Source organism: Carya illinoinensis, chromosome 13 (assembly GCF_018687715.1).
Source record: "Carya illinoinensis cultivar Pawnee chromosome 13, C.illinoinensisPawnee_v1, whole genome shotgun sequence".
Taxonomy (NCBI): Eukaryota; Viridiplantae; Streptophyta; class Magnoliopsida; order Fagales; family Juglandaceae; genus Carya; species Carya illinoinensis.
Window position 1 is genome coordinate 33615857 of NC_056764.1, and position 25401 is coordinate 33641257.

At 33.9% G+C, this 25401-nt stretch overlaps 2 protein-coding genes across 3 annotated transcripts; both read left to right on the forward strand.

Moving 5' to 3' along the window:
* The first annotated feature begins 1586 nt into the window (after positions 1–1586).
* On the forward strand, positions 1587–4225 carry LOC122292570 (peroxidase A2-like). Of its 2 annotated transcripts, none has more exons than XM_043100983.1 (4): positions 1587–1934; positions 2186–2377; positions 3449–3521; positions 3708–4225. In XM_043100983.1, the coding sequence occupies exons 1-4, from the start codon at positions 1716–1718 to the stop codon at positions 4115–4117; spliced, it is 894 nt and encodes a 297-aa protein (XP_042956917.1). In that variant the 5' UTR covers positions 1587–1715; the 3' UTR covers positions 4118–4225. The 2 variants fall into 2 exon arrangements, with proteins under 2 accessions (XP_042956917.1, XP_042956916.1); XM_043100982.1 differs by having other exon boundaries at positions 1590–1934; positions 3449–3614.
* Positions 4226–13224: 8999 nt separating this feature from the next.
* On the forward strand, positions 13225–15665 carry LOC122292525 (peroxidase A2-like). Its single transcript, XM_043100926.1, has 4 exons — positions 13225–13530; positions 13781–13972; positions 14740–14905; positions 15003–15665. Exons 1-4 carry the CDS (start codon positions 13318–13320, stop codon positions 15416–15418), a joined length of 987 nt encoding a protein of 328 aa, XP_042956860.1. The 5' UTR covers positions 13225–13317; the 3' UTR covers positions 15419–15665.
* The last annotated feature ends 9736 nt before the right edge of the window (positions 15666–25401 follow it).

Sequence of the window (25401 nt, forward strand, 5' to 3'; positions counted from 1 at the left end):
AGCGACAAGTACGGCCTATCAAAACCATAGACGAAGAGTTTTCTCATGAATTGGTTAATCGTCATGATCAGCTGGGCCCCCTAGCTCTTTGATCCCTGGCCAGCTTCCACAATTAGGTAAAATTGAAACGTCGACGCGCTCGTACAATACAGACTACAGTAATGTTGACTTGATGATCATGGCCGCCCGATACAAATACTCAAGCAAAAGCATTATATATATATATATATATATTATTCATATGCATGCAATTGTTGACATGATATGCATGCATGCAAGGCTAGCTCATAGAATAATTGATCATGTATCGTCTTTTCTTGCATGCATGAAAATTATGTCGTGTGGCAAACAGGACTACTTCCGTGTACAAAGATGGCCAAGTCTAATCGTTCTAGAATTGGGTGATCGTAGTGCATGGGTACACCGAATTTAAGACATTTTTTGAAAGAATCGCGATCGACTTACACACACACAACACATATATGAGGATTATTCCCTTAATTATTGGAACGTACAATTCCCGCCACATTCGAAGTGAACATTCCATGATCTTCATGGCACTAGTTTGACAATATTTTAAGCTAGTTAATTTACCCTTCGACTTGGTTGAAATTTAACAGCTTGTGGCTCTAGTACTCAGCATATAGTACGCTACTCAAATCTGATCTGACCTACACGAACTCGTCAAACCTTGAACGTGTGAAGACCATAATGTGATGCTATATATACACACACATGTACGTACACACGTACAGTACGTAGAAAACACCACCAAAAAACAAAAACAAAAAAAATACACGCTAGCTATTTATAAGTCTGATCGCCTCAATACAATTAAGTTTGATCATGTGGCACCAGTCGTATACGTACCCACATTTATATATGTGATATTTTGAAAGAACTCTCGTATGTTCTTACAAACCGACGTGGAGGACACATGCATAATATGCACGTATTGTCTAGCTAGCTATAACAGCATCCGTTTTGTACCCGTGCATAGAAATTTCTAAATTAACAAGTTTTGTACCCGTGCATGGCATGGGTCTTAACAGTCGGCTGATCGGAGGCTCGTTGACCAAGTACTACTTTTACTGTATATAGTTATATAGCTATATATTGTATAATTTATAAATGATAAAAAAATAAATAGTTGTCTCTTTTTAACGTTCATAGAAGATCCACTTAATCCTTAAAAGACTACATATAAATAGTGTTACATGTATGTATTTATAATTTCATTTACAAAATTCATTTTATCAGTTTCTTTTAAAATTTAAATTTTAAATTTTATAATTTTCTGTATATCACTAGGTAATATGTGGAAAAGTACATTTTTTTATAATTTAATTTTTTTATGTACAATTAGTATTTTTTAAAGTCTATTTTTCAAAAATATATAAATAAGAAAAAAAAGAAGATTCTTGCAGCCCACACAATCTGAATGTTTTCATTCACATTTAATTGAGAGAATGAAGGATGACTTTTCAACTCGTTTCCTTAATGAGGGTAAAGAAAGACTCGGTTATAATTAGGCGGTGCCGTACCTCTCACACTCAACTACTACGCACGACTCAGTAGTACTCTAATCCCTTTATAAATCCATCGATCGATCATCCCATTTCACAGCAAGTAATCTTAAAGTTTTGAATACACAATCAGTAAAGGGGGTTCGTTTTCTCTGCAGATCGAAAACAAAAAGGCTAGGAATTAGTATCATGTCTTCGTCTTTAGTTAAAATGGCAATTCTTTTTGCCAGTTTGTTAATCATGTTCATGTTTCCGAGGTCAAATGCTCAGCTGAGTGCTACCTTTTACGATAGCACTTGTTCGAATGTGTCGAGTGTTGTTCGTGGTGTGGTGGAGCGAGCTGCACAAAATGATGTCCGAATTGGTGCCAAACTCATCCGCCTTCATTTCCACGACTGCTTTGTTGATGTAAGTGATGATCATTTCCCTTTTTCCATGTAATAATTAATGGCTTTGATCCCCATGATCATGAGTTCAAAAACTCTCGAGAAGTACTGCATGTCAGCCTGCTTATATATAATTTTGACAGAAATAGATCAGATTTTTCTTAATGATTCTTTTTATCTTCTTTAAATACAATATACATCAGAAAGATGATGATGATGATCTGATGACTATTAATTAATTAGCTGTATATGTTGGGTGTACGTTATACGTAGGGTTGCGATGGCTCCTTATTGCTAGATGACGCAGATGGCATAGAGAGCGAGAAAAGTGCAGCGCCCAATAATGGCTCAGTTGATGGATTTGAAGTCGTTGATGAAATCAAAACAGCCTTAGAGAATGTTTGCCCTGGTGTAGTTTCCTGCGCAGATATTTTAGCCATTTCTTCTCAGATATCGGTTTCTTTGGTACGTAATTATTCATGACTAGTTCTCAATTAATTCATTATATATATATATATAAAGAACCCTTTTTTGGTAGAAAAATATATGCATTTAATTCAGTCTCCAAAAACGTGATAGTACTATTCTAACTCTGAACTCTTAATAAACAAATTAATTTCTATCATGATCAGTCATGTCTACGACCTTTTCATGATCAGTTTCTAATTATGATTTATCAATAAAATCTTATTGGCCACAAAATGCAGTTTCAAAACTCAAACAGGTCAACCGATCGACTGGACATGACACACATGCATGCATGGCAGTTGATTAATTAATTTGTTGACCACACGATGTTTAGACAAAATTTACATAGAAGTAAGTTAGAGAAATTATATTTAGAGTCGTAAAGTGCATAAACACCACATAATAGATATATAATACAACACATATTATATTTTCATAATCATTTGAACGTAATCACGGCCGGCTTGCATATATATATGATGTGCTCATCCATTAATTTAATTTGATGTCACAAGCTGCTATATAATATATATATATATATGTGTGTGTGTGTGTGTGTTTAAATATAAAATAACGTATGATATTAGTCAACTTATTTTCTGGTAATTAGTAATATCTTTGTTAGCATTTCTTTTACTTAATTCATATGATCTTTTAATTTTCTGGGGCTAACTATGCCTAAATTAACTTAAACAATCATAGAAATTATATGCGATCGAAGTACTATAAGCTGACTCGATAAAAATATAGAATTACCAAAAAAAAAAAAATCCCAAAAGATAGCATGCATGCATGCAGATGGTAGATACAATATTAAAAATAAATATAAAATTATTTCGATATGATCAGTAGTACTGATCGATCACTGTAATTGTCATGCATGCAATATTTCTAGCTAGCTAGCACCATCATCATGATTAATTAACTATAACCTTTTTCTAAACAATAATGAGGCAAACAAAAGAACCAACGTATACGCACGCGATCTAGAAATGAATTTATATTGTATTTCCTTAATTACGTCCCCGGCCAACACCAGTGAATAATAGTATTTAGTACGAGTTGCAGGCTGGAGGCCCCACATGGCAAGTTCAATTGGGAAGAAGAGATAGCAGGACCGCGAACCGCGCAGGAGTTACAGGTGCCCTTCCAAATGCCCTCGAAACCCTTCAACAGATTACTGAAAAGTTTAATAATGTCGGCCTTGACTCTACTGATCTTGTTGCTTTATCTGGTAACTAAAACGAAACTACGTACATATATACAACCTACGTATATACCGTGAACATTTTTCATCATCTTTTTAATAAGCATTCTCATTTTGCAGGCGCACACACATTTGGAAGGGCACGATGTGCGGCATTCAGCCACCGCCTTTATGACTTCAATGGCAGCGGGAACCCGGACCCTAGCCTGGACACAACATACCTGGAAACGCTTCGGCAAACATGTCCTCAAGGTGGGTCGAATGACAATACACTAACCAATCTTGACCGCTCCTCTCCAGATGGCTTTGATAATGACTACTTCACAAACCTTCAGAACAACCAAGGGCTTCTCCAGACCGATCAAGAGCTAAAAAGTGAGGATGATACGGCTGATATTGTCGAACGTTTTGCTGATAGTCAGAGTGACTTCTTTGACAGCTTTGTTCAGTCCATGATCAACATGGGAAATATAAGGCCCCTTACCGGGAACGATGGAGAGATTAGGTTGGATTGTAAAAGAGTCAACTAGTGAAATATACATACATACATGTGTGTGTGAAACAAGCCATGCCAAATTAAAGATATATCAAATAATAGCGCTACTGGCATAAAGAGATCCCACTAAAATAAATTAACTCACAAACTGTCATATATATATAGTTTTATATAATATATTAGATTTATTTTATAAGAAAAGTAATTTTATAATCGAACGTACCACATCAATTTATGTCAATTTATAGATTTATTTTTAATTTATATAAAAATATGCTCGCAGATTTTGTTTGTTTCTCATAAGTTCATATTGTTGTATGGCCAGCTACTGTACTTTAGATGTTTTTGGATATAAAAATTTCAGAAATTAATGTTGGGTGTGCTTTATATGTTAATTGTATGAAAGTGAATATGTAAAGGAACCTCCATTAATGGACCCATCGCTTACATAAATAAATGGCATATTAATGTTCCCTACCATAGTGAGGTTCCCTTATAAAACTTTGGTTATTGGATTAGCCTGCCCCGGCCTGTTACACCCATATATTGAGTGCTGTCAAAAGTGGTGAGAAAATCTCTTTGGCAAAGAATGAACAATACTGATCAAGTAGTACTTTTTTATTTTTGATTTTTTAATTCAAGATCTTGCATAAAAAGGGAATGGTAGCAATTCAACTAAGTTAGTTACATACTATTTAAGGTGGATCTTTTCCACTATGAAAGTCTAACACACAAGTAGGGATAGAAATGAGGGATATGCTTCCATATATATAATTGGAAGCCACCCATTGAGTAATGGAATGCGCACATCGATTGTGGTCTCGAATTATTTTTTGAATACTCCAACTTTCTAAAGATTGTAAGAGTGTTCTTTTGTCTCTGATAATTATAGGTTCAATTATCCAGTCACCAGATCTCTCTGGTTCCTCAATTGCATTTATAACCACTTGGAGTCTCTACCGATTGTAATTTTCCTAGTAAGCTAAGGCTTTGCTTCCTTGACACCTATGTACAAAGCAGTGGCTTCTCTCTGGTTTGAGCTCTGACTCTTTATGAAGCTAGTTATTACCACAGAGTCATCCTATGACTTGCAAACTGCTGCAGTAGTACTTCCTGTGTTTTTCATTGCTACATCAAATGTTAGCAAATAATGGCCTTTTGATATAGCCCTCCAATTCTTAAGGTTGTTAAGTTGTTTATTGCCCTAAGCATTACAATGTTCTTTAAAACTCTTTAGGACCCATCAACAAATATATCCAATGTAGGATTAAAGCAGTACTCATGCAAAAGTTCATTTCTTAGAAACCATATCTTATCCATGGCTAGTACGGCAAAGATTTGAAACTGATGTTCTTCTAGAGAGGGTATGCTTAGGGAATTTGAGGGTGTAAGTAAGCACTTTATCCAGTTTGTAATCCCACTGGAAGCAAAACAAGAGATGTCTTTGGGTTAGGAGGATTGTCTCCATAGTACTCTAAAGAAGGCGCAGTTTAGGAATCAGTGGGTGAGGGTTTCTTCCTCAGAATCATATATAGGGTAGTTTAATTGATTGTCATTCATAGGAATGCAATTTTTTAGTAGGGGCTTTGTGGGAAGGATATTGTTTAGGATTTTCCAAATGAGCAGTTTTAATCTATCCTAAATCTTGATTTTCCAAACTTTTTTCCACATTGTAGGAGCTATTGAAGATTGGTGTTGGTTAGAATTCAAAGTGATTGCTGCATGTGCAAACTTCATTGAGAAGATCCCTGAAGCATTTGGAGTCTAGATCACCTTATCCCCTCTCGAATGGAAGTTGTTTTGGGCTAGTAGGATTTTTTATATTTCATTCACTATGTTTTGATGAAAGAGAGCTTGAAGTAGAGGAGTGTTCCATCTTCTGGGGTCCTCTAGGGTAAATTTATCTACAAGTAAACATGGATCTTTGTGAATGGATTAAGACTAAGGGATGGGAAGAAAGGTATTTTGAGTTGGTATCCAATGGTCTCTCCAGACTCTAGTGTTGGTGCCATTGTTTATTTGGTGGTAAACACTACTTTTCAGCAAATCCCTTTGTTTTAAGATCCCTTTCCAAAACTAGGAGTCTAAGACTTTTGGTGAGATTTCAAGGAATGAGGAATTTTTTCGATACTTGTGCTCAAGGATTGCCTTCCAAATGGAATTGCTCCCATTTATCATTTGCCAACTTAACTTGCAAAGAAGAGCTTTATTAAAGTTTAAGGTCAACCTTAATCCAAGACCTTCCATAGATTTTTGTTGGCAAATTGATTTCCAAGATTTTTGTGTGAAATTTCACCAAAATTTGATGAATAATCTGTCCATGTGTTTTGAAATAGAATTTGGGATCCAAATGGTTGACATGATGTAAGATGGAATAGCACTTGCAACAGATCTAATTAAAGTGGTTCTACCCGCTTGAGAAATGAGTTTTGCTTTCCACCCTGCTAGTTTTTAACAATTGTTTCCTAAATCTCATCAAAGTAGATCTTCTTTGAAGTAGTAAAAGAAAGGGGAATTCCTAGATATATAATTAATTCTGGAAGAAGCATATTTGAATCTTAAAAGCTCCTTTATGTTTCTTTTTTCTTAAGGTAGAATGTTATGATTGAATTGAATGGAAGATTTACCATAATGTACATTCTGTCTAGACCAATTTGAATATTTTTCAAGATAGTTTTGGAATGTTTGGGCCTTTTGAGTAGTTGCTTTGCCAAAAATGATCAAGTTATCAGCAAAGAGCAAGTGTGTGAGAGTAGGACCAGTCCTATTGATGTTAATGCCATTAATAAGGCCCGGATTCTTCTCTAGCAATTAATCTAGAAAGAACTTTAGTGCCAAAAATAAATAGTAAGGAAGAAAGGGGGTCTCCATGTCTTAGGCCTCTTGAGGAATGAAAGAAACCTTTAGGGACTCCATTAATGGGACATCAGTACCCTTGAAGTGGGCGGGGGTGAACATCACATCCACCCCAGCCCCGCCCACTTCAAGGGTACTGATGTCCCATTAGATGTAAAAGTTATTTTTGCCAAAAATATTTTTTTAAATCCAAATTATTATATAATCAAAATTATAAATTAAAAAAAAATATATATATATATATATATATAACAATAATTTATAAAAACTAATAACATAAAAATTATGTTATCAATTTTCACAAGAGTGTTAGACTTGTGAATAAGAGTGTGCACTGCATTGGCCTCCTAAACCAACCTTATATAGAACTTCAAGGCCATACAAAAATCTTACTTGAACAATGTGGGACTCAATAGAGATGTTTGTGAGCAAGAATAGTAATTGTGAGCAAAACTAGCTAAAGATAGGAAATTGGGTACCTAAGGGTACTATTAATGATTAGAGAAGTTTTATTAGGTAGATGGGTTTTCAATTTGTTATGGACTATTGATCAGATTTATGTAATTAAGTGAATGTTATGATTTTTGGTAACTAGAGATTGTGGAAATGTAGATTTGTGTTTCTGGAATTTTCATATTGATGGTCTTATGGATAAATTTATGTTTTAAGTGGAAGTAGATGAATTTATGTTTTCGGGTTTTGGAGTCTTTGAGAATGATGTGTTTGTGTGTGGGAGATATGAATTAGAGATGACTGTTAATTGAAAAATAAAACAAAAAATGTGTTTTTTTTTGGGGGGGGGGGGGGGGGGGGGGGGTTATGTCGACGATGGATTATGTATGATATTATCATGACAAAGAAACACATCTAGCAAGTTAATTTGCAAAGACTGAACGCTAAGAGCTGTAATGAAATTGAAGTCCTTTTGACATTGTTCAAGTTCTAAGTTGGGAATCTAAGAAAAAAAAATACCTGGTATATTGGAGGGTTCATTAGATTCATGCAAACAGAACACTCTAGTAGCTTATGTACATCATAATTTAAGGCTAGCAAGAGTCCCTATGGCATGGAAAGTTTAGAGTAGTAGAACCAAAATAAAAATAAATAAATAATTGTTGAAAACAAGTTCGAGCAAACTAGGAATTGTAGGAAAATTAACCAGAGTGACAAAATAAAATATCGAGTTCAAAAGAGAATATGTAAATAGGAAGCATAGCTATTAACACAATAACCACAAAGTCAGGAATCTAACCCAACTGAAAGTGTGCTCATCATCAAATATTACAATCTCAACACCAAAGACATGAATTGCACTCATAATCTCTGCAACTAGTTTTCCAAACCCAATATAATTTCTTAGATTTGGGGAAGCTAGTTTGCAACACGAAGCGTGAGCAATTAATTGAAGGAAGGATGCCAACAGGCAAATACTTCCTTGGAAAGAATAGCATCCCAAGTACAAAGGTTGTTGATGCATCATGCTTTCAAAAGCATACAAAACTTACAACAACAATTATCTACTACATGGATGCATACCTTTCTGAAAGCCAAAGTGATACTAGGACGTAAAAAAGACAATTAAAAGAAATGGACCTCTCTATCATTCCTTAGCTTAAACCTATTAAATGAAATCTGTAATGTGGTTCATGCGTGGTCCTAGCTAGCAGCTTATACATTCCACCTAAACCTTGTCTTTAGTTTACACATATGTCGATCAAGTAAGATCGATTTTCATTGACATAATTATATATATATATATATATATATATACAGGTAAATCTCTGAACTTTACTAGTGTTGAGTTGATGTTTGGTTTGATCAAATGTTGGGGATTTTCATATAATGCTGATATTCTCCAAAAATCTAAGCATGTGTGGATTGGCACTATTGGGAGAGATTTCAGATAATTGAATACTTAGTGACAGTTGTGGATTTACACAGTTAGGCCATTATGAAGCTGATAGTTTGGTTGAGCTAGCGATGGGAATTTTAGTAGTTGTTTGATAGGGTTGGTGTATGGTGTTCCATGAGTGGTTATGGTTGTTTAATGGGGGTTGTTTTCGTGAGTTAATTATGGACGGGGAGACTGAGTTACAAATGGATATTTGTGGTTTTCTGAAACTATATAGAGAACTTAGGTGTGAATGTCTCTTATAGGCAAAGACGTTCTAGGAGTTATTTTGCTGGTTTGGAGTTTAGTAGTAGACAGGTTAGAAGAATTGGAACCATGGGATTATTGCCGTGGAGTCATTTAGTTGTATCATTTATTTTAGTTGTACAAGCTGTTTAATTGTAGGAAAAATCTAGTTGCAAACACAAATGCATATTAATATATGCATCAATCTATTGTGATTAGTCAAAAAGTAGACTTTATTAAAAACAATGCTAATTTAAATTTTGAATATAAATGAATGTATTTTAGTACGCAGATTAGTGCGTAATTTGCTTGTATATAACAAAACTCTTAATTGTATTATTTATAGGTTGTAATAATTATGTTTAGGTGAAGATCGATTTTTCTTAACACTGTTGTGAAGAAAGCAGAGAAGTTGAAAAGTTCAAAGAAGTAATATTCCTATGATAGAATTGAATGCGGTTGACTTTGTGAAAATACTTTGTTATGAAAACAACCTCGGTCACTTTTTCTGCATTATTTCATTATCTAAGAACAAGAAATTAAAACATTTTTTTATTATAACTAGTGTAGACATAAGCCTTTTTGGCACTATGTTCTCAACTATATAAAAAGAGTCAACTTGAAATTTGAAATTTTGTATACGACTATATTTGTATATGTTCAATATTATAAATGATATGATGTTTAGGGTTGTAATGGAGCCGAGGTGAGCCAGTTTTTGGCTTACCAAGCTCGGCCCAAGTCAAAAAACTCAAGCTCAACCTCTAGCTCAAGTTTGAGATTTTTATTTAACCTTTGTCTAAGCTCGACTTAGTATGCTAAACTCTCAACTTGAGCTAATTCATCCCAAAATCAAGCTCAAGTCGAGCGGAGCTTGAGCTCGGCTCGAGTTGTTTAGTTTGTTTATTTTTTTGAATAAGATTTAATAGTTAATAAATTAGATAAATAAAAAATCTAATATTGAATTTGTACAACTAATAAGTACAAACTCTATTGAATTATATCATTTTAAACATTTATAAATAATTAATATGTAGCTAGTTGATATTTATCTATAATAGCAATATATTATATGCCTACATATTTTATTAATACATACACATAATATGATATCATATATCTATTTCATATATGATTCCCACATATTAGTATATGTAATTATTAAATCTTATCGAATACTTATTGTACAAATTATAATATATAGCTATGAAGTATATTCAATATATAGGCATAAATAATTAGGTTACGTATTATATATTTAATTATAAAAGTGTTATACTTATATTATTAGCTAGTACATATATTTATATATACATATATAGGTGCATGTGTATATATATATATATATATATCAATATAAGGATGAGTTTTAATCGAGTTGACTCGGGCATAAACAAGCGGGCTTTAATAAGCCTTAGTCGAATCAAGTTGAATTTAGTTGGGTATGTGTCATATACTAATCAAACTAGTATCTGCTTTCACGATCTAGTTTTTTTTTTTTTTCACAAGTCGAGTTCGATTTAAATATAACCGGGCGAATACCTAGGGACTGTCGAATAGACTGGTTCATTTACAGCCCTATTGATGTTACATCTAGAAACCCTCTTGCATGACAATTTGTTTCTATCCAGTTTGGCTATCGGGGATAGCACAAACCTGACCCTGATGTGGGTATGGGGCGCTAGAATAGTACCAACCAAATATGACCTCCGGGGATATTAGGCATACTGCCTAATATTGATCCAAATCCCATATATAATGCCTTATCTATTGCAGACTCAAGTGATGTTAGGCATACTTCACTTGCACCATTTGGCTAAGCCAATATATGCCAATGCTGATCTAATATAGAGGGAAAACAAAGACACGAAATTAAGTTCAATTGTTATATCATGTATATGACGTTTCACAGTGGATTAACAACTCATATATGGGCCATAACACAGAACCACATAAAAGCCTCATGCAGATCTAGTTTTCATCAAACGACACTTCCATCATTTTCCATCATTTTTCCACGTAGTATGTACTGACAATGCATACGACTTTTTCATCATCGTGCATGACCTTCTACGCCCGGATAAAAATCCATTTTCCATTATTTTTCCACGTAGTTGGTACTGATCATACGACTTTTCCATCATCGTGCATGACCTAATTCTACGCCCGGATAAAAATCTGGTTTCAACAACAAATAATTAAATATGAAAAACCGGCCTTTTTCAGATAGAACCATTTTCTAGAGAGCCACAAGTTTCTATATATATATATATATATATGGCTCATTGCGTTGACAAGAAATGAATAGTCAATATAATATATATATATATATATATTGATCTTCCTGATCAAGAAATAAGCTAGCTAGCTGATGAGGCAATTAAGTAATTACTGTACTGTTATCGAAAGCTTGCGTGCATACATAAAATAAAAAAATAAATAAATAAAAAATAAAAAAATAAAAAAATAAAAAAACAACCAAACCGATGCAGAACCAATGCGTGCTTGCTAGCTTGATTTATATTTAATGAAGTATAACCTAATTACTGTAAAGCTAGATCAAAATCTAGATTCCTAGTATAATTAATTAATTAAATAAATAACTATTTAAGCGATAAGTAGTACTGCTGACTATCAAGACCATAGATGAAAAATCTTCCCGATTATTGATCAATCAAGAGCTGGGGCCCCTGTGTCCCCAGCTTCCACAATATATATTAGGTAAAATTGAAACTTCGACGGTATAGTACTCTTGACAGCTTGATGATGATGGTCCGATACAAATTAATATTCAAGCAAATGCATTAATTAATTATATATATAATTCATATACAATATTTGTAGAAAAGTCTACGTACAAATTTAGAAAATATTAAGGGGGTGGGGGGGGGGGGGGGGAGACTTAAATGATCGATATAAATACATACACACTTGAGTAACTACTTTTCTCAACTTATGTCGTGTGACAACCAAGAGTACTTCCGTGTACAAAGTTGGCCAAGTCTAATCGTTCCAGAATTGGGACGTAGTGGGGACACCGAAATTAAGATATTTGAAAGAATCGTCGTGAATATCGACTAGACGTTTATGAGGATTATTATATATATATATATATATACGCAATATTTATCTTCTAATATATGTATATGTGTATGTATATTATGAGAATTATTGTGTTGATTACTTGCATGTACAATTCCCACATTTGAAGAGAATAATCCATGATCTTCATCGATCGCACTTTGACAATATTTTAAGCTAGTTTAGTATCCTTCGACTTGGTTGAAATTTAACTTGTGGCAGTACTACTCAACATATATTAATTAAGGAAAATATTTTAATCACAAATAGATTATATAAAAGTAAATTTACAAACTGATGTAACTCGATATGGTATGTCAGATAGTAAAATTACTTTTATTATATTAAAGTGCATATAATGAATTTCATGAAATCACATCAGTTTTAGAATTTATTTTGTATAATCTCTTTATATCTTTAGCATGCAGTTCTCATTAATTAATACCCTACTCAAATCTTTGACCTATATCTATGAATTCGTTGAAGCCCGTTGTGACCACCATATATCATGTGATCGATTCTATACACACACATTACTCACAATACGTAAAAAACACAACAACAAAATTGGTGAACCAAGTTTTGTACGGCCCGTACGTGCATGGGTCTTAACAGTTGGCTGATCGGAGGCTTTTTGATCCCCAACTTTTAATGGCCGGAACTAGCTCTACACACACACACACACACACACACACATATATATATATTGGATTTATATATTATCGATAAATAAATAATTGTCTCTCTGAGATTTCTACGTTCATAGAAGATCCATTCAATCCTTAAAGACTATTATCCAAAAATAAATAAATAAGAAGTCAAAGAAGATCAATCTTGCAGCGCACATAATCTGAATATTTTCATTCACATTTAATCAAGAGCATGAAGGATGACTTTTCAAGTCCCTTCTTTAATGAGCAGAAAGAAGACTCGGTTTTATTAGGCGGTGCCTTACGTACGACTCACCGACTCATTTACTACGTACGACTCAGTAGTACTCTGACCCCTTTACAAAGCTAGGGTCACAGTATTATAACTACGACCAAATCCATCGATCGATCATCCCATTTCACAGCAAGTACTCAAAGTTTTGAACAAACAGTCAGTACAGGGGTTCGATCTATTTCTGATCTGCAGATCGAAAACAAAAAAGAAGTATCATGTCTTCGTCTTTAGTTGAAATGGCAATTCTTTTTGCCAGTTTGTTAATCATGTTTCTGAGTTCAAATGCTCAGCTGAGTACTACCTTTTACGATAGCACTTGTTCGAATGTGTCAAGTGTTGTTCGTGGTGTGGTGGAGCGAGCTGCCCAAAACGATGTCAGAATTGGTGCCAAACTCATCCGCCTTCATTTCCACGACTGCTTTGTTGATGTAAGTTAGCATTTCTCTTTTCCCTGTATGAATGGCTTTGATGGTCACCATGAGCATGAGTTCAAAAACTCTCGAGCACTGCATGCATGTCAACCTGCATATATATAATTTTGACAGAAATAGCTAGCTAGAGAATAATTTTCTTAATGATTTTTTTTTATCTTCTTTAAGTACAATATATATCAGAAAGATGATGATCTGATGACTATTAATTAATTAGCTGTATATGTTGGGTGTACGTTATACGTAGGGTTGCGATGGCTCCATATTGCTGGATAACGCAGATGGCATAGAGAGCGAGAAAGATGCAGGGCCTAATGCTGGCTCAGTTGATGGATTTAGCGTCGTTGATGAAATCAAAACAGCCTTAGAGAATGTTTGCCCTGGTGTAGTTTCCTGCGCAGATATTTTAGCCATTTCTTCTCAGATATCGGTTTCTTTGGTACGTAATTATTCATGACTAGTTCTCAATTAATTCATAATATATATATATATATATATATAGAGAGAGAGAGAGAGAGAGAGAGAGAGAGAGAGAGAGAGAATTCCTTTTTGGTAGAAAAATAAATATATTTGATTCGTCTCCAAAAACGTACGTGTTACTATTATAAGTACTCTGAACTCTTAATAATCAGTTTCTAGTGCTTTTTTGTTTCTAAGCTCAGTTTTTAGTACTTATATATAATGATTATCAATAAAATCTTATTGGCCGCAAAATGTTTCAAAACTCAAACAGGTCAACCGACTGGACGCAAACATGCAACATACATGCATGCATGCATGACATGTTGGCCATACAATGTTTGGACAAAACTAATTATAAGTAATGGATGAATAATACAACACATATACTATATTTTCATAATTCATTTGAAAGCCAGTAGTACGGGATGCATGATGTGCTCATACATTAATTTAATTTGATGTCACAATCTATATATAATATTAACGTCGTTGAAGAAATATTCGAACTATATATAAACGCTGTCTCAAGACAGATATATATAAAAATTAATACAAAAAAATCCCAAAAGACATGAGCATGCATGCATTTCTAGCAAGCACCATCATCATTAATTAATTATAACCTTTTTCTAAGCAATACTAATAAACCACGTACGTACGCGATGATCTTGAAATTAATTAATATTGTATTTCCTTAATTACCCACCCCCCAACACCAGTGAATAATAGTATTTAGTGTTGTAGGCTGGAGGCCGCACATGGCAAGTTCAATTGGGAAGAAGAGATAGCAGGACCGCCAACCGAGCAGGAGTTATTGATGCCCTTCCAAATGCTCTCGAAACTCTTCAACAGATTACTCAAAAGTTTAATAATGTCGGACTTGATTCTACTGATCTTGTTGCTTTATCTGGTAACTAAAACGAAACTACATATATATACAACCTTATACGTTTATACTGTGAATATTTTTCATCATCTTTTTAATCAGCATTCTCATAATTTTGCAGGCGCACACACATTTGGAAGGGCACGATGTGCGACATTCAGCCACCGCCTTTATGACTTCAATAGCAGTGGGAACCCGGACCCTAGCCTGGACACAACATACCTGGAAACGCTTCGGCAAACATGTCCTCAAGGTGGGTCGAATGACAATACACTAACCAATCTTGACCGCTCCTCTCCAGATGGCTTTGATAATGACTACTTCACAAACCTTCAGAACAACCAAGGGCTTCTCCAGACAGATCAAGAGTTGTTCTCAACAAGTGGGGCTGATACAGTTGGCATTGTCAATCGTTTTGCTAATAGTCAGAGTGACTTCTTTGACAGCTTTGGTCAGTCCATGATCAACATGGGAAATATAAGGCCCCTCACTGGCAACAATGGAGAGATTAGATTGGATTGTAAAAGAGTCAACTGAAATATATACCCTTATACATATTTTATATATACATATATATATATATATATATGTTATGTGTGTCTGTGTGTGAAACAAGCAATGCTAAAAGATATAGAAATAATATTTTTTTAGAAGTGTTACGGCTTTAAAGAGATCTTACAAAAGGAAATATATAAACTATCATATATAGCTTTATGTGATATGTTAGATTTATTTTATAAAAAAAATAGTTTTACAATCTAATATATCACGTCAAGTTAGTTCAGTTTATAGATTTACTTTCATTTTATAGAATCTGTTAGTGGCTAAAAGTAGTTTTTTTTTTTTTGTTTTTTTTTCTTTCGAGCATTGTAGTAAAAATGAGAAGAATATCAGTTCATATTGCTGTACGTCTGGCCGGGTAATGTAGTACTTTAGTAGATGTTTTTTGATATAAAAATTTCAGAAAATGTTGGGTGTACTTTATATGTTAATTGTATGAAAGTGGATATATATATGTGTGTGTGTGTGAATAACCTCCATTAATGGACCCATCACTTACATAAATAAACGGCATATCAATGTTCCCCACTTTAGAGAGAGGTTCCCTTATAAAACTTTGGTTATTGGACTAGCCCGGCCGGCCGGCCGGCCTGTTCCATGCACCCATATATTGAGTACTACTGTCGAAAGTAGTGAGAAAATCCCATTTCTTTAGCAGAGAATGAACAATACTAATCATCTTAACGCCTACGTAATCATTCATTCTTGCGGAAGTTAGCTTGTGGATATTAACTACTTGCTTTCGGTCTATCTATCCAAGGGACTCGAATAATATTCCAGCAATAAATTAGCACATTTTACACCGATATTTGACTACATACGTGACGCTGCTTAATTAACTCCATGATGATGATCTCTAGTTTGCTAATTGGTTTTCAAAGTTTACCTTAATTTCCATAATCCTCATTAATTAGACCTTTCATTTGCCAAATAAAACTTGTAGTTAATATGATTTGCATCGAGCCTCACTGCATGAATACTACATGAACAATATTATTAATATTTGTGATCGCAAGTCTTAGGACTAATGCATATATGTGTGGGAGGTAGATTTAGCTTGACTGATAAATTTTTGAAAGCAAATCGTAACTTTGACAAGAAATGTAAAATCTACGTACCCATAAATTTACAGAGTAAGAAGCTGCTAGATATCTCTATAATTCTAAAGAGTGTGATCATTAAACAGTGTTCCTCTTGGAATGACACCCTCTTTATGGTGATAGTTCCCATAAATGGTGATGTTTAAGGAAGTGTTAAGAGGCACAACCTTTTGGGTTATATGATTAATGAAGTGTTAAAAGATACAACCTTTTAATTTAGTCAAAAAGTTGTGTCACTTTTTAAGATTATGTCATTCACCAACCATTGAATTACCAATGGTTGTACTATTTGCCAACCGGTGCATGATGGCTTATAAATAAGGGTTATTGGTGCACAATTTTACTTACTTAATTCCTTTTGTCTATCACCAACTTGTGAGACAAATACCCTCATGGGAGTGTCACCATTTTGTCAAATTTACGTTCAATTTCGTACATTTTGTTTCTCCATTTTTCTACAGTGGTATCAAGAGCCAGGTTATGTAAGAAAGAATTTTTTCACGCATTTTGAAAACAATAAATAGGCAAGTGCTTGGTTTGGCAACCACATTTGCATATTATAGTCATTTTTTAAGGCTTGAAAATCCAAGAGAGAAACTTTTTTCAAATCACAATGGGAGGATTAGAAAACACTGGAAATCTTCAAAATCTTGTAAGTTGTTACTATTTTGAAGAAAATTATTGGAATCTTTTTTTCACAAAAACATAGTGCATTTTCTAATTTTTCATCACCCACTGTCACCGTTCCGGGGGGTCGCCGGAGTTCATCTCCTCTGCCAGAATTCGTGGACCTCGGGAGCACGTCAGAATCCTCAACACTAGTGACCATTTCACCAGACGGAAGTAAGGATACCAGTTTTTGGGTTTTAAAAGAGGTGCAGTGCAAAAAGGAAGACACTGTTTCGTCAAACGGTTAGAAGAATCAAAATCTGTGTGGGATAAATGACATAGTCGTTTAGCCCATAATGCCACACGACAATCTCGTTTTGGCCAAGAATAAATCTATAATCATCAAGCCGAGCCATCCAGCAGAGCCGCTGACTGAGTCACAAGCCAACAAGCCACGAGCCAATCTCCAAGCCGATTCTCAAGCTGTGCTGCAAGCCAATATCTGAGTTGTGCCGATAACGGAGCCATTGACATAGCCGAGACAAGAGACATTGACCATCAATTTTCTGCTAGACTCGATTTTAGCATGCTGAACCAGTTTAGCCGGTTTTCTGAACCAGTTCATGACAGATTTGCTTTCTCGAGCCGTTCGAGATCATTTCAAGCCCGATTTGGTCCATTCAAAAATCGTCGTGCTCCAAATTTTGTGCAAAATCATAAAAAAGCATTTTTTGGTCAAAATTATCTTGGAAAATTCTTTAGAAGGGGTGAAACATCGAGGAAAGGTCATGAAAATTCTCGATTGGGACGTCACTTTCATTATTCTCCTTACATAAAAATAGGAGAATATCAAGGTTGTCTCCTTGGATTAAATCCAAGTATTATAATTATTAAGTTTGTAATAATTTTTAATTTATTCATAGTTGAACTATTGTATTAAGTTTATTTATAATAGAATACATTTATTATTTCTACATTTTTTTCGTTGTTAATTATTAAGGTTTAATACTTATGACACTGAAGAAAAGTATTGATTCCTTGGGGATAGAAAAATTGAATGGAAGAAATTTTCGGGCTTGAAAAAGGCATATAACTTTTCTTCTAACCCATGAGAAAACCTTATATACATTGACAACACCAAAGCCATTGAAAAATGTAGAAAATGGAAATGGAAGTGACGTGACAAGTGAAGATCAATGGGTAGAACACAATGCTTGGGCAAAAGCATTAATCTTACATTATATGAATGATTACATTATTCCTCTATTTGAAGACTATGAAACTGCTAAAGAAATTATGGATGCAGTTGAAGCAAAGTATGGTTTACGATCGGATATTTATATATAATTATTATTAGATAAGTATAACCGAAATTGCATGAAAAAGAATGATGACATTGGCGATCATGTACTTCAAATGGAGTTGATTGCAAAAGAACTATATGATGCGGGTCATCCTCTCACTGATAAAATGCAAGTTATAACTATACTTAATAGTCTTCCTTCATCTTGGGATCATATTGTTACTTCATTAACACATAGTGGAAATGAAATAACAATGACATCACTTCCAGTACTTTTAGTACTTGAAGGAGAAAGGATGAAGAGGAGGAATAGAGATGGTGAATCATATAATTTGTTAATGGCTCAGGACATGCGTTCCACACAAAACAAAATGAAGCCAAAGCAGTTTAAGAAAAAGAAATGGTTGAAAAAGAAACAAATGAAACCATTTATTGGAAACTGTTTTAGGTGTGGGAAGAAAAGGCATTACAAATCACAATACCCTAATAAGGGAAAAGCACAAGAAAGTAAGGAAATTGTGATGACAGTCTCAGAAGTAATGCTCGTAAAACCAGCATCAAATTCATGGTGGGTTGACTCTGCAGCAACAAGACATATGTGCAGGAACAAAGATATGTTTATCAAACTTGAAGATAAACAAACAGGAGAGCACAGAGTGTACATAGGCAACAACACATACTACGATATCTTGGATCAAGGTACGTGTAAATTTAAAGTAAATGGTTCCGTTATTTTACTAAGTGATGTATTATATGTACCTAGTATTCGTAGGAATCTAATATCAGTGCCTGTATTAGATCTAAAAGGCTATAAAGTTGAGTTTAAGTCTGGAACCGTTGTAATAAGTAAGGAAAATGTATCAGTGAAAGGTGTGAAAGATCACGATATGTATGTACTGAATATTGATATGAATAAAGTATCCATTTCTGATAATTTTAATATGTCTACTGATTGTGCATATTTATGACATTTAAGATTAGGTCACATAAATAAAAATAAGATGATTAGAATGTGTAAACGTGGATTAATACTACAAATAAACTCAAATAATTTTGATATATGTGAACCATGTATCAAATGAAAAATGAGTAGTAAATTTTTTTCAAAAACAAAAAGTTGAAAATACATAGATTTACTAGAAATTATACATTCTGATGTTTGTGGATCTTTTAAAACTAAAACTCATAGAGGAATTGAGTACTTTATTACTTTCATTGATGACTATTCAAGATATGGCATATCTACTTACTCAAACATAAATCTAAGGCAATTGAGAAATTTAAAGAATTTAAATTACAAGTAGAAGCCTAGTTGGATGGCCCCATTAAAAGTTTGAATAGTGATAGAGGAGGAGAATTTGAAGCTTTAGATAATTTCTGCAAATTGAATGGTATAAGACACATTTATACTATGCCATATAAATCTCAACAAAATGGTATTACAGAAATGAGAAATAGAACTCTATTGGATATGGTGCAATCAATGATGGCATATGCTGATCTACCAACACATTTTTGGGGTGAAGCATTATCAACTGCAATATATATATTAAATAGAGTTGAAACCAAACCAAAACATCTTACACCTTACGAGTTATGGATAGGACATAAACCAGACTTAAGTAAGCTCAAAGTGTGGGGTTGTAAGGCACAAGTGCTTATCCCAAGGCCATTAAGGGATAAATTAAAAAGTAAAACCTGGGAATGTAGGTTTATTGGGTATGTAGAAAACGGAAGTGGCTACAGATTTTATCATTCTGAAAGAGGATTGATAGAAAGTAGAGATGTTGTTTTCTTAGAAAATACAAACCTTATTACTCCAGTTCATCAGATAGATTAATTATTAAATGATTTAGAGAATCAACAGATCTCCACTGACACTGACAATGAAAATTCTGATATTATTTAAATACAGAATAATAAGAATAAAAGAAAGTCAGATGAAAATCAATCTTCAAGAATTGATGTTGGAGATAGTGGGAGTAAAAGAACCAGACGACCATCGATATTATTTCAAGATCATTATGCACTGAATACCAGTTTGAAAAATTTAGAAAATGATCTTGAAAATTTTTCTGAGGCAATCAATAGTATCGATTCAGATAAATGGCTTGAGGCTATGAAAGATGAAATAGAATCAATAAACAAAAATAATATTTGAGAGTTAACAGATCTTCCAAAAGATAGAAAGGTTATTGGTTGCAAATGGGTTTTAAGAAGAAAATTTAAAGTTGATGGTAGTTTGAAAAAATATAATGCAAGGTTAGTGGCCAAGGGATATACCCAACAACCAGGTATAGACTTTGTAGATACATATTCGCCTGTGGCAAAGTTCACATCCGTAAAGATTATCATGTCTATTGTTGCTAGGATGAATTTGAAATTACATCAGTTAGATGTAAAGACAACTTTTCTTAATGGTGAATTAAAAGATGATATCTTTATGATTCAACCAGAAGGATTCCAAATTGAAGGACATGAAGAAAAGTTTACAGGTTGAAGAAGTCACTGTATGAACTTAAGCAATCTTCAAGATAGTGGTACTTGAAATTTCACAAGCCATTTTAGAAATGGGATATGAAATGAGTCAGCTAGATTGTGACGCCCCCAAATTCCGTTTGGGATCGGACGGACATTTAGAGCGTCGAGACATGCAACACAAGGTTACCTGCCCCCGTTCATGACATATAAGATGCAATATTCTTAACATGCATCTAACAATATGCAATATTCACAGCGGATAAATTTTTTCTTTAGCAATACTATGCACCAAATTGAAAATATCCCAAATGCTTAAAACATACTTCATACATAAAAATCCATTGAACAACTAAGATCACAACACTAGTCCAAAATGGTTATGATCCAAAAAGTAGTAGAGATGCAACTCAATCGTACAAGTAGTAATTTACGTTAATTACTATATCAACATTTATGTCGCACCGTCACTTAGTCAACTGTGTCTAGTTGATCAGCTCCTGATTCTCCTTCAGGTCCTGTAACAAGATCTACCATTCGGGGGGAATGGTAGTTGAGACTACCAAAGTGAGATTTGATTACAAATCTCAGCAAGTTAACAAAAAACTTCCATACAGACTAATGATACATATATGACAGTAAAAGCATAAATGCATAATCAAATTCATAAGTAATTAAAGCATAACTTAGCGTACAACATAGCATAATTGACATAGCTTAAATTGAATCATGAACTGAATTTGACTTGACATGAACTTGATCTGAAACTTGACTTAGCATGAACTTGCTCTGAAACTTGAATTAACATGAAAAATACATACTCCACAGTTGTTGTGGCCCCATGTATTCTACACAAACTTGACTTAACATTAAAAATACATACTCCACAGTTGTTGTGGCCCCATGTATTCTACATAAACTTGACTTAACATGAAAAATACATATTCCACAGTTGTTGTGGCCCCATGTATTCTACGTGTAAATACATACTCCACAGTTGTTGTGGCCCCATGTATTCTACACAAACTTGACTTAACATGAAAAATACATACTCCACAGTTGTTGTGGCCCCATGTATTCTACGTGTAAATACATACTCCACAGTTGTTGTGGCCCCATGTATTCTACACAAACTTGACTTAACATGAAAAATACATACTCCACAGTTGTTGTGGCCCCATGTATTCTACGTGTAAATACATACTCCACAGTTGTTGTGGCCCCATGTATTCTACACAAACTTGACTTAACATGAAAAATACATACTCCACAGTTGTTGTGGCCCCATGTATTCTACGTGTAAATACATACTCCACAGTTGTTGTGGCCCCATGTATTCTACGCATCACAATTGTAGTAAAATACATACTCCACAGTTGTTGTGGCCCCATGTATTCTACACAAACATAATGTACTCAAGATGAAACGTGACTTGAACATAACTTGAAATACATGACCAACTTGAGATAGAAACATTTCGTAACATGGCATAACATATAATAGACAACATATTTAACATGACATACTTGCAACAGTGAATATTACATGACTTGACATACATGTAATAGATGGCATACTTAGCATGACGTACTTGTAATGTACAGTAATACATAACAGAATATATTATGTAACAGATAAAAATTGATGACAGAATAAATTCTGTATAATAAACAATTACGTGATAACTTGGCGTGGCATGACATATATGATAACACACATACATACACTATAGTTCTTTTACTTAGCACACATACACAGTAGACTGCTAGTAAGTTAAAAGCTAACTTACCTCGATCTCCGCGTTTCTTATAAAACCTCAAGCGCGATCACGAGGAAAACAGCTTCGAAATGGGCATGCAAAAGAACTCCTAAAAGCTGTCCGAGAGAGAATGTTTGATATTCTTTTAAAGAAACGTGTAAATGAAGATAAGTTCGTGGGTGATGGCTGGAGATGCTTATGGAAGAGATAAGGGAGATGATAAGGCTGGAGTTGAGAGTTGAGTGTGGTTTTCTCCTACCCAAAATATCTATAAAATATTATCTCAAAATATTCTATCCAATAATATCTATAAAAATCAGCTCAATATATTTTCCAAATGTGGAGTAGACTTGGAAGAGTAAGGTGGCTAAAATCTTTCTATGTGTATTTTAAATCTCTATTCTTAAGATATTTTCCAAATGTGTATTTTGCTTAGGTGTCATGATCTCACACCTTGATTTCCTTCACAATTCCATCTAATGGTTTCTCTTTGTGCCAAGTATCTAATACTATTCATTATGTGTGGTTAAGATCTTGCCAAGTGTCCAAATAAAATATCGCTATCCTAATTTGGACATTTCACACTATGATTTTGAAAACACTGCGCTCAGTACATTTACCGAGGTTACTATTCACTCCAAAAATAAACGTAATAAACTTAGTACTGAAAAAATTCTAAATATTTAATTAAGCCTAGTGGTGTAGACTATAATGTATTCTGACACTTTTAACTATCTCAAATAATTAAAATCGCATTTCTAGCACCATAGTGAGTGATAACACTAACTATGTTGACAGGCTAAAATTTATGCGATTAGTCGATTCGTGTAAACTTACAGAGTTTTCACGAGGTTCCTAAAGTCAATAGAAATTCCTTAATTGAATTTCTAGCGGGCTGTTACATAGATCACTGTGTATTCATATGAAAAAATGATAATAAGTTAACATTATTATCATTATATGTTGATGATATAATATTATTGGCAAGTAATTGTCTAGATATGATGAATGAAATGAAAGAAATCTTGAAATCTAAATTTGAAATGAAATACATGGGTGAAGCTATCTATGCTCTTGGTATAAGAATTTCTAGAGATAGAAATTCAAATATATTGTATTTATATCAAGAAAAATATCTAGAAAAAGTACTTAAAAGATTTGGTATGGAAAATTGTAAATCCTTAAGTATACCTGTTTTCAAAGGTTATACTTGAAATAAAAGTATGTGCCCAAAAGATGAGGAAGAAATAAGTGAAATGCTTAATGTTCCCTATGCTCAAGCTGTGGGAAGCCTCATGTATGCAATGACAAGTACAAGACCAGATATTTATCATGCAGTAGGATTAGTACGCAGATATCAATCTAATCTAGGTAAAGAACATTGGCAAGTATTGAAGCGTATATTAAGATATTTACAAGGTACCAAAAATTTAAAATTACACTTTGGAATCAGTGATCTAGAATTAATCGGCTACAGTGATGTTGATTTTGGAAGTGATGTAGATGATAGAAAATCTACATCTGGACACATATTTCTGTTTGGTGGAACAGCAGTTTCTTGGTTGAGTAAGAAACAAGGCTTTTCTGCTAAGTCTATGATGGAAGCAGAATATATTGCTTGTAGTAATGCAGTGAGTAATGCGGTATGGATGAAATACTTTATTGAAAGTTTAAATTTAGGTACATCCATAGAATCAATCAATGTGTTTTGTGATAATCAGTCTGCCATCTCACTAACAAAAAAGAAAATACATTGGTGTGCATTATCACTATATTTTAGACATAGTGGAAAGAGGTGAGGTCAAAGTTAATTTTATTTCCTTAACCGAGATGGTAGCAGATTCGATGACCAAAGGTTTATTTTTGGAAAAATTCAGAGAACATGTTACTAGAATGGGATTGAGAGAAACTTAGAAGAAGCGATCTCATGGTCAATATTCATAACTCAAGAAATTCTGGGGACACCTAGAAAATTGGAGTTATGGTAATAATTAAATAAAAATTTTGGTCATTTGAAAAGTCACTGATAAGGTGATCAAGAAAAACCTCAGTAATGGCCTTAGGGTGAGTACTTGATAAAATTTCAATGCAAGACTAAGTAACAAGTTGATCATTTGTAAAGTCGCTGATAAGGTGATTAAGGAAAGACTCAGGTGAGGAAGTACTTGACGAAAATTCAGTGTCATTCACTAAGTTTTAGTGAAATGTGATTTGATTACCCAAGTAAACGGTTAATCATTTGCAAAATCGTTGATAAGTGATTAAGGAAAACCTCAAGAATAGCCTCTAGAGGAAGTGCTTAATGAAAATTCAGTGCAAGTCGATACATGTGTTATGTAGTTGCCTGAAGTCTTCAATTGTGACAAGATTATTGGTAATTGATTAAGTTATAGAGAATTAATGCCGTTCACTAAATTTTGTTTTGGTGAATTGAAGTCACTCATTATATGTGGTCTGTGGGAGCACATATAGTGAAGCGTGTGGTCAGATAAGGTAATGGCAAAAATATGTGCACGTAGAGGCTTGTCATGTTCTGATGCCGAACTGCAAGAGTATGCAGATGAGAGTTGAGTAGTGGAAAGCTCATATTGGTACCAAGGTAATTTTACTCAACTAGATCATCACCCTTTTGTGTGATCAAGTAGAGATGTAATTTTAATGGATGTGATCACCAAACAGTATTTCCCTTGGAATGACGCCCTCTCCATGG

Bases quoted from the DNA above. Each gene is read 5' to 3' on its own strand.
- LOC122292570 (XM_043100982.1), top strand. From the start codon at position 1,716: ATGTCTTCGTCTTTAGTTAAAATGGCAATTCTTTTTGCCAGTTTGTTA. The intron at 1,935-2,185 runs GTAAGTGATGAT...CGTTATACGTAG, and splicing joins TCCACGACTGCTTTGTTGAT to GGTTGCGATGGCTCCTTATT. The intron at 3,615-3,707 runs GTAACTAAAACG...CTCATTTTGCAG, and splicing joins TGATCTTGTTGCTTTATCTG to GCGCACACACATTTGGAAGG.
- LOC122292525 (XM_043100926.1), top strand. From the start codon at position 13,318: ATGTCTTCGTCTTTAGTTGAAATGGCAATTCTTTTTGCCAGTTTGTTA. The intron at 13,531-13,780 runs GTAAGTTAGCAT...CGTTATACGTAG, and splicing joins TCCACGACTGCTTTGTTGAT to GGTTGCGATGGCTCCATATT. The intron at 13,973-14,739 runs GTACGTAATTAT...TTAGTGTTGTAG, and splicing joins CTCAGATATCGGTTTCTTTG to GCTGGAGGCCGCACATGGCA.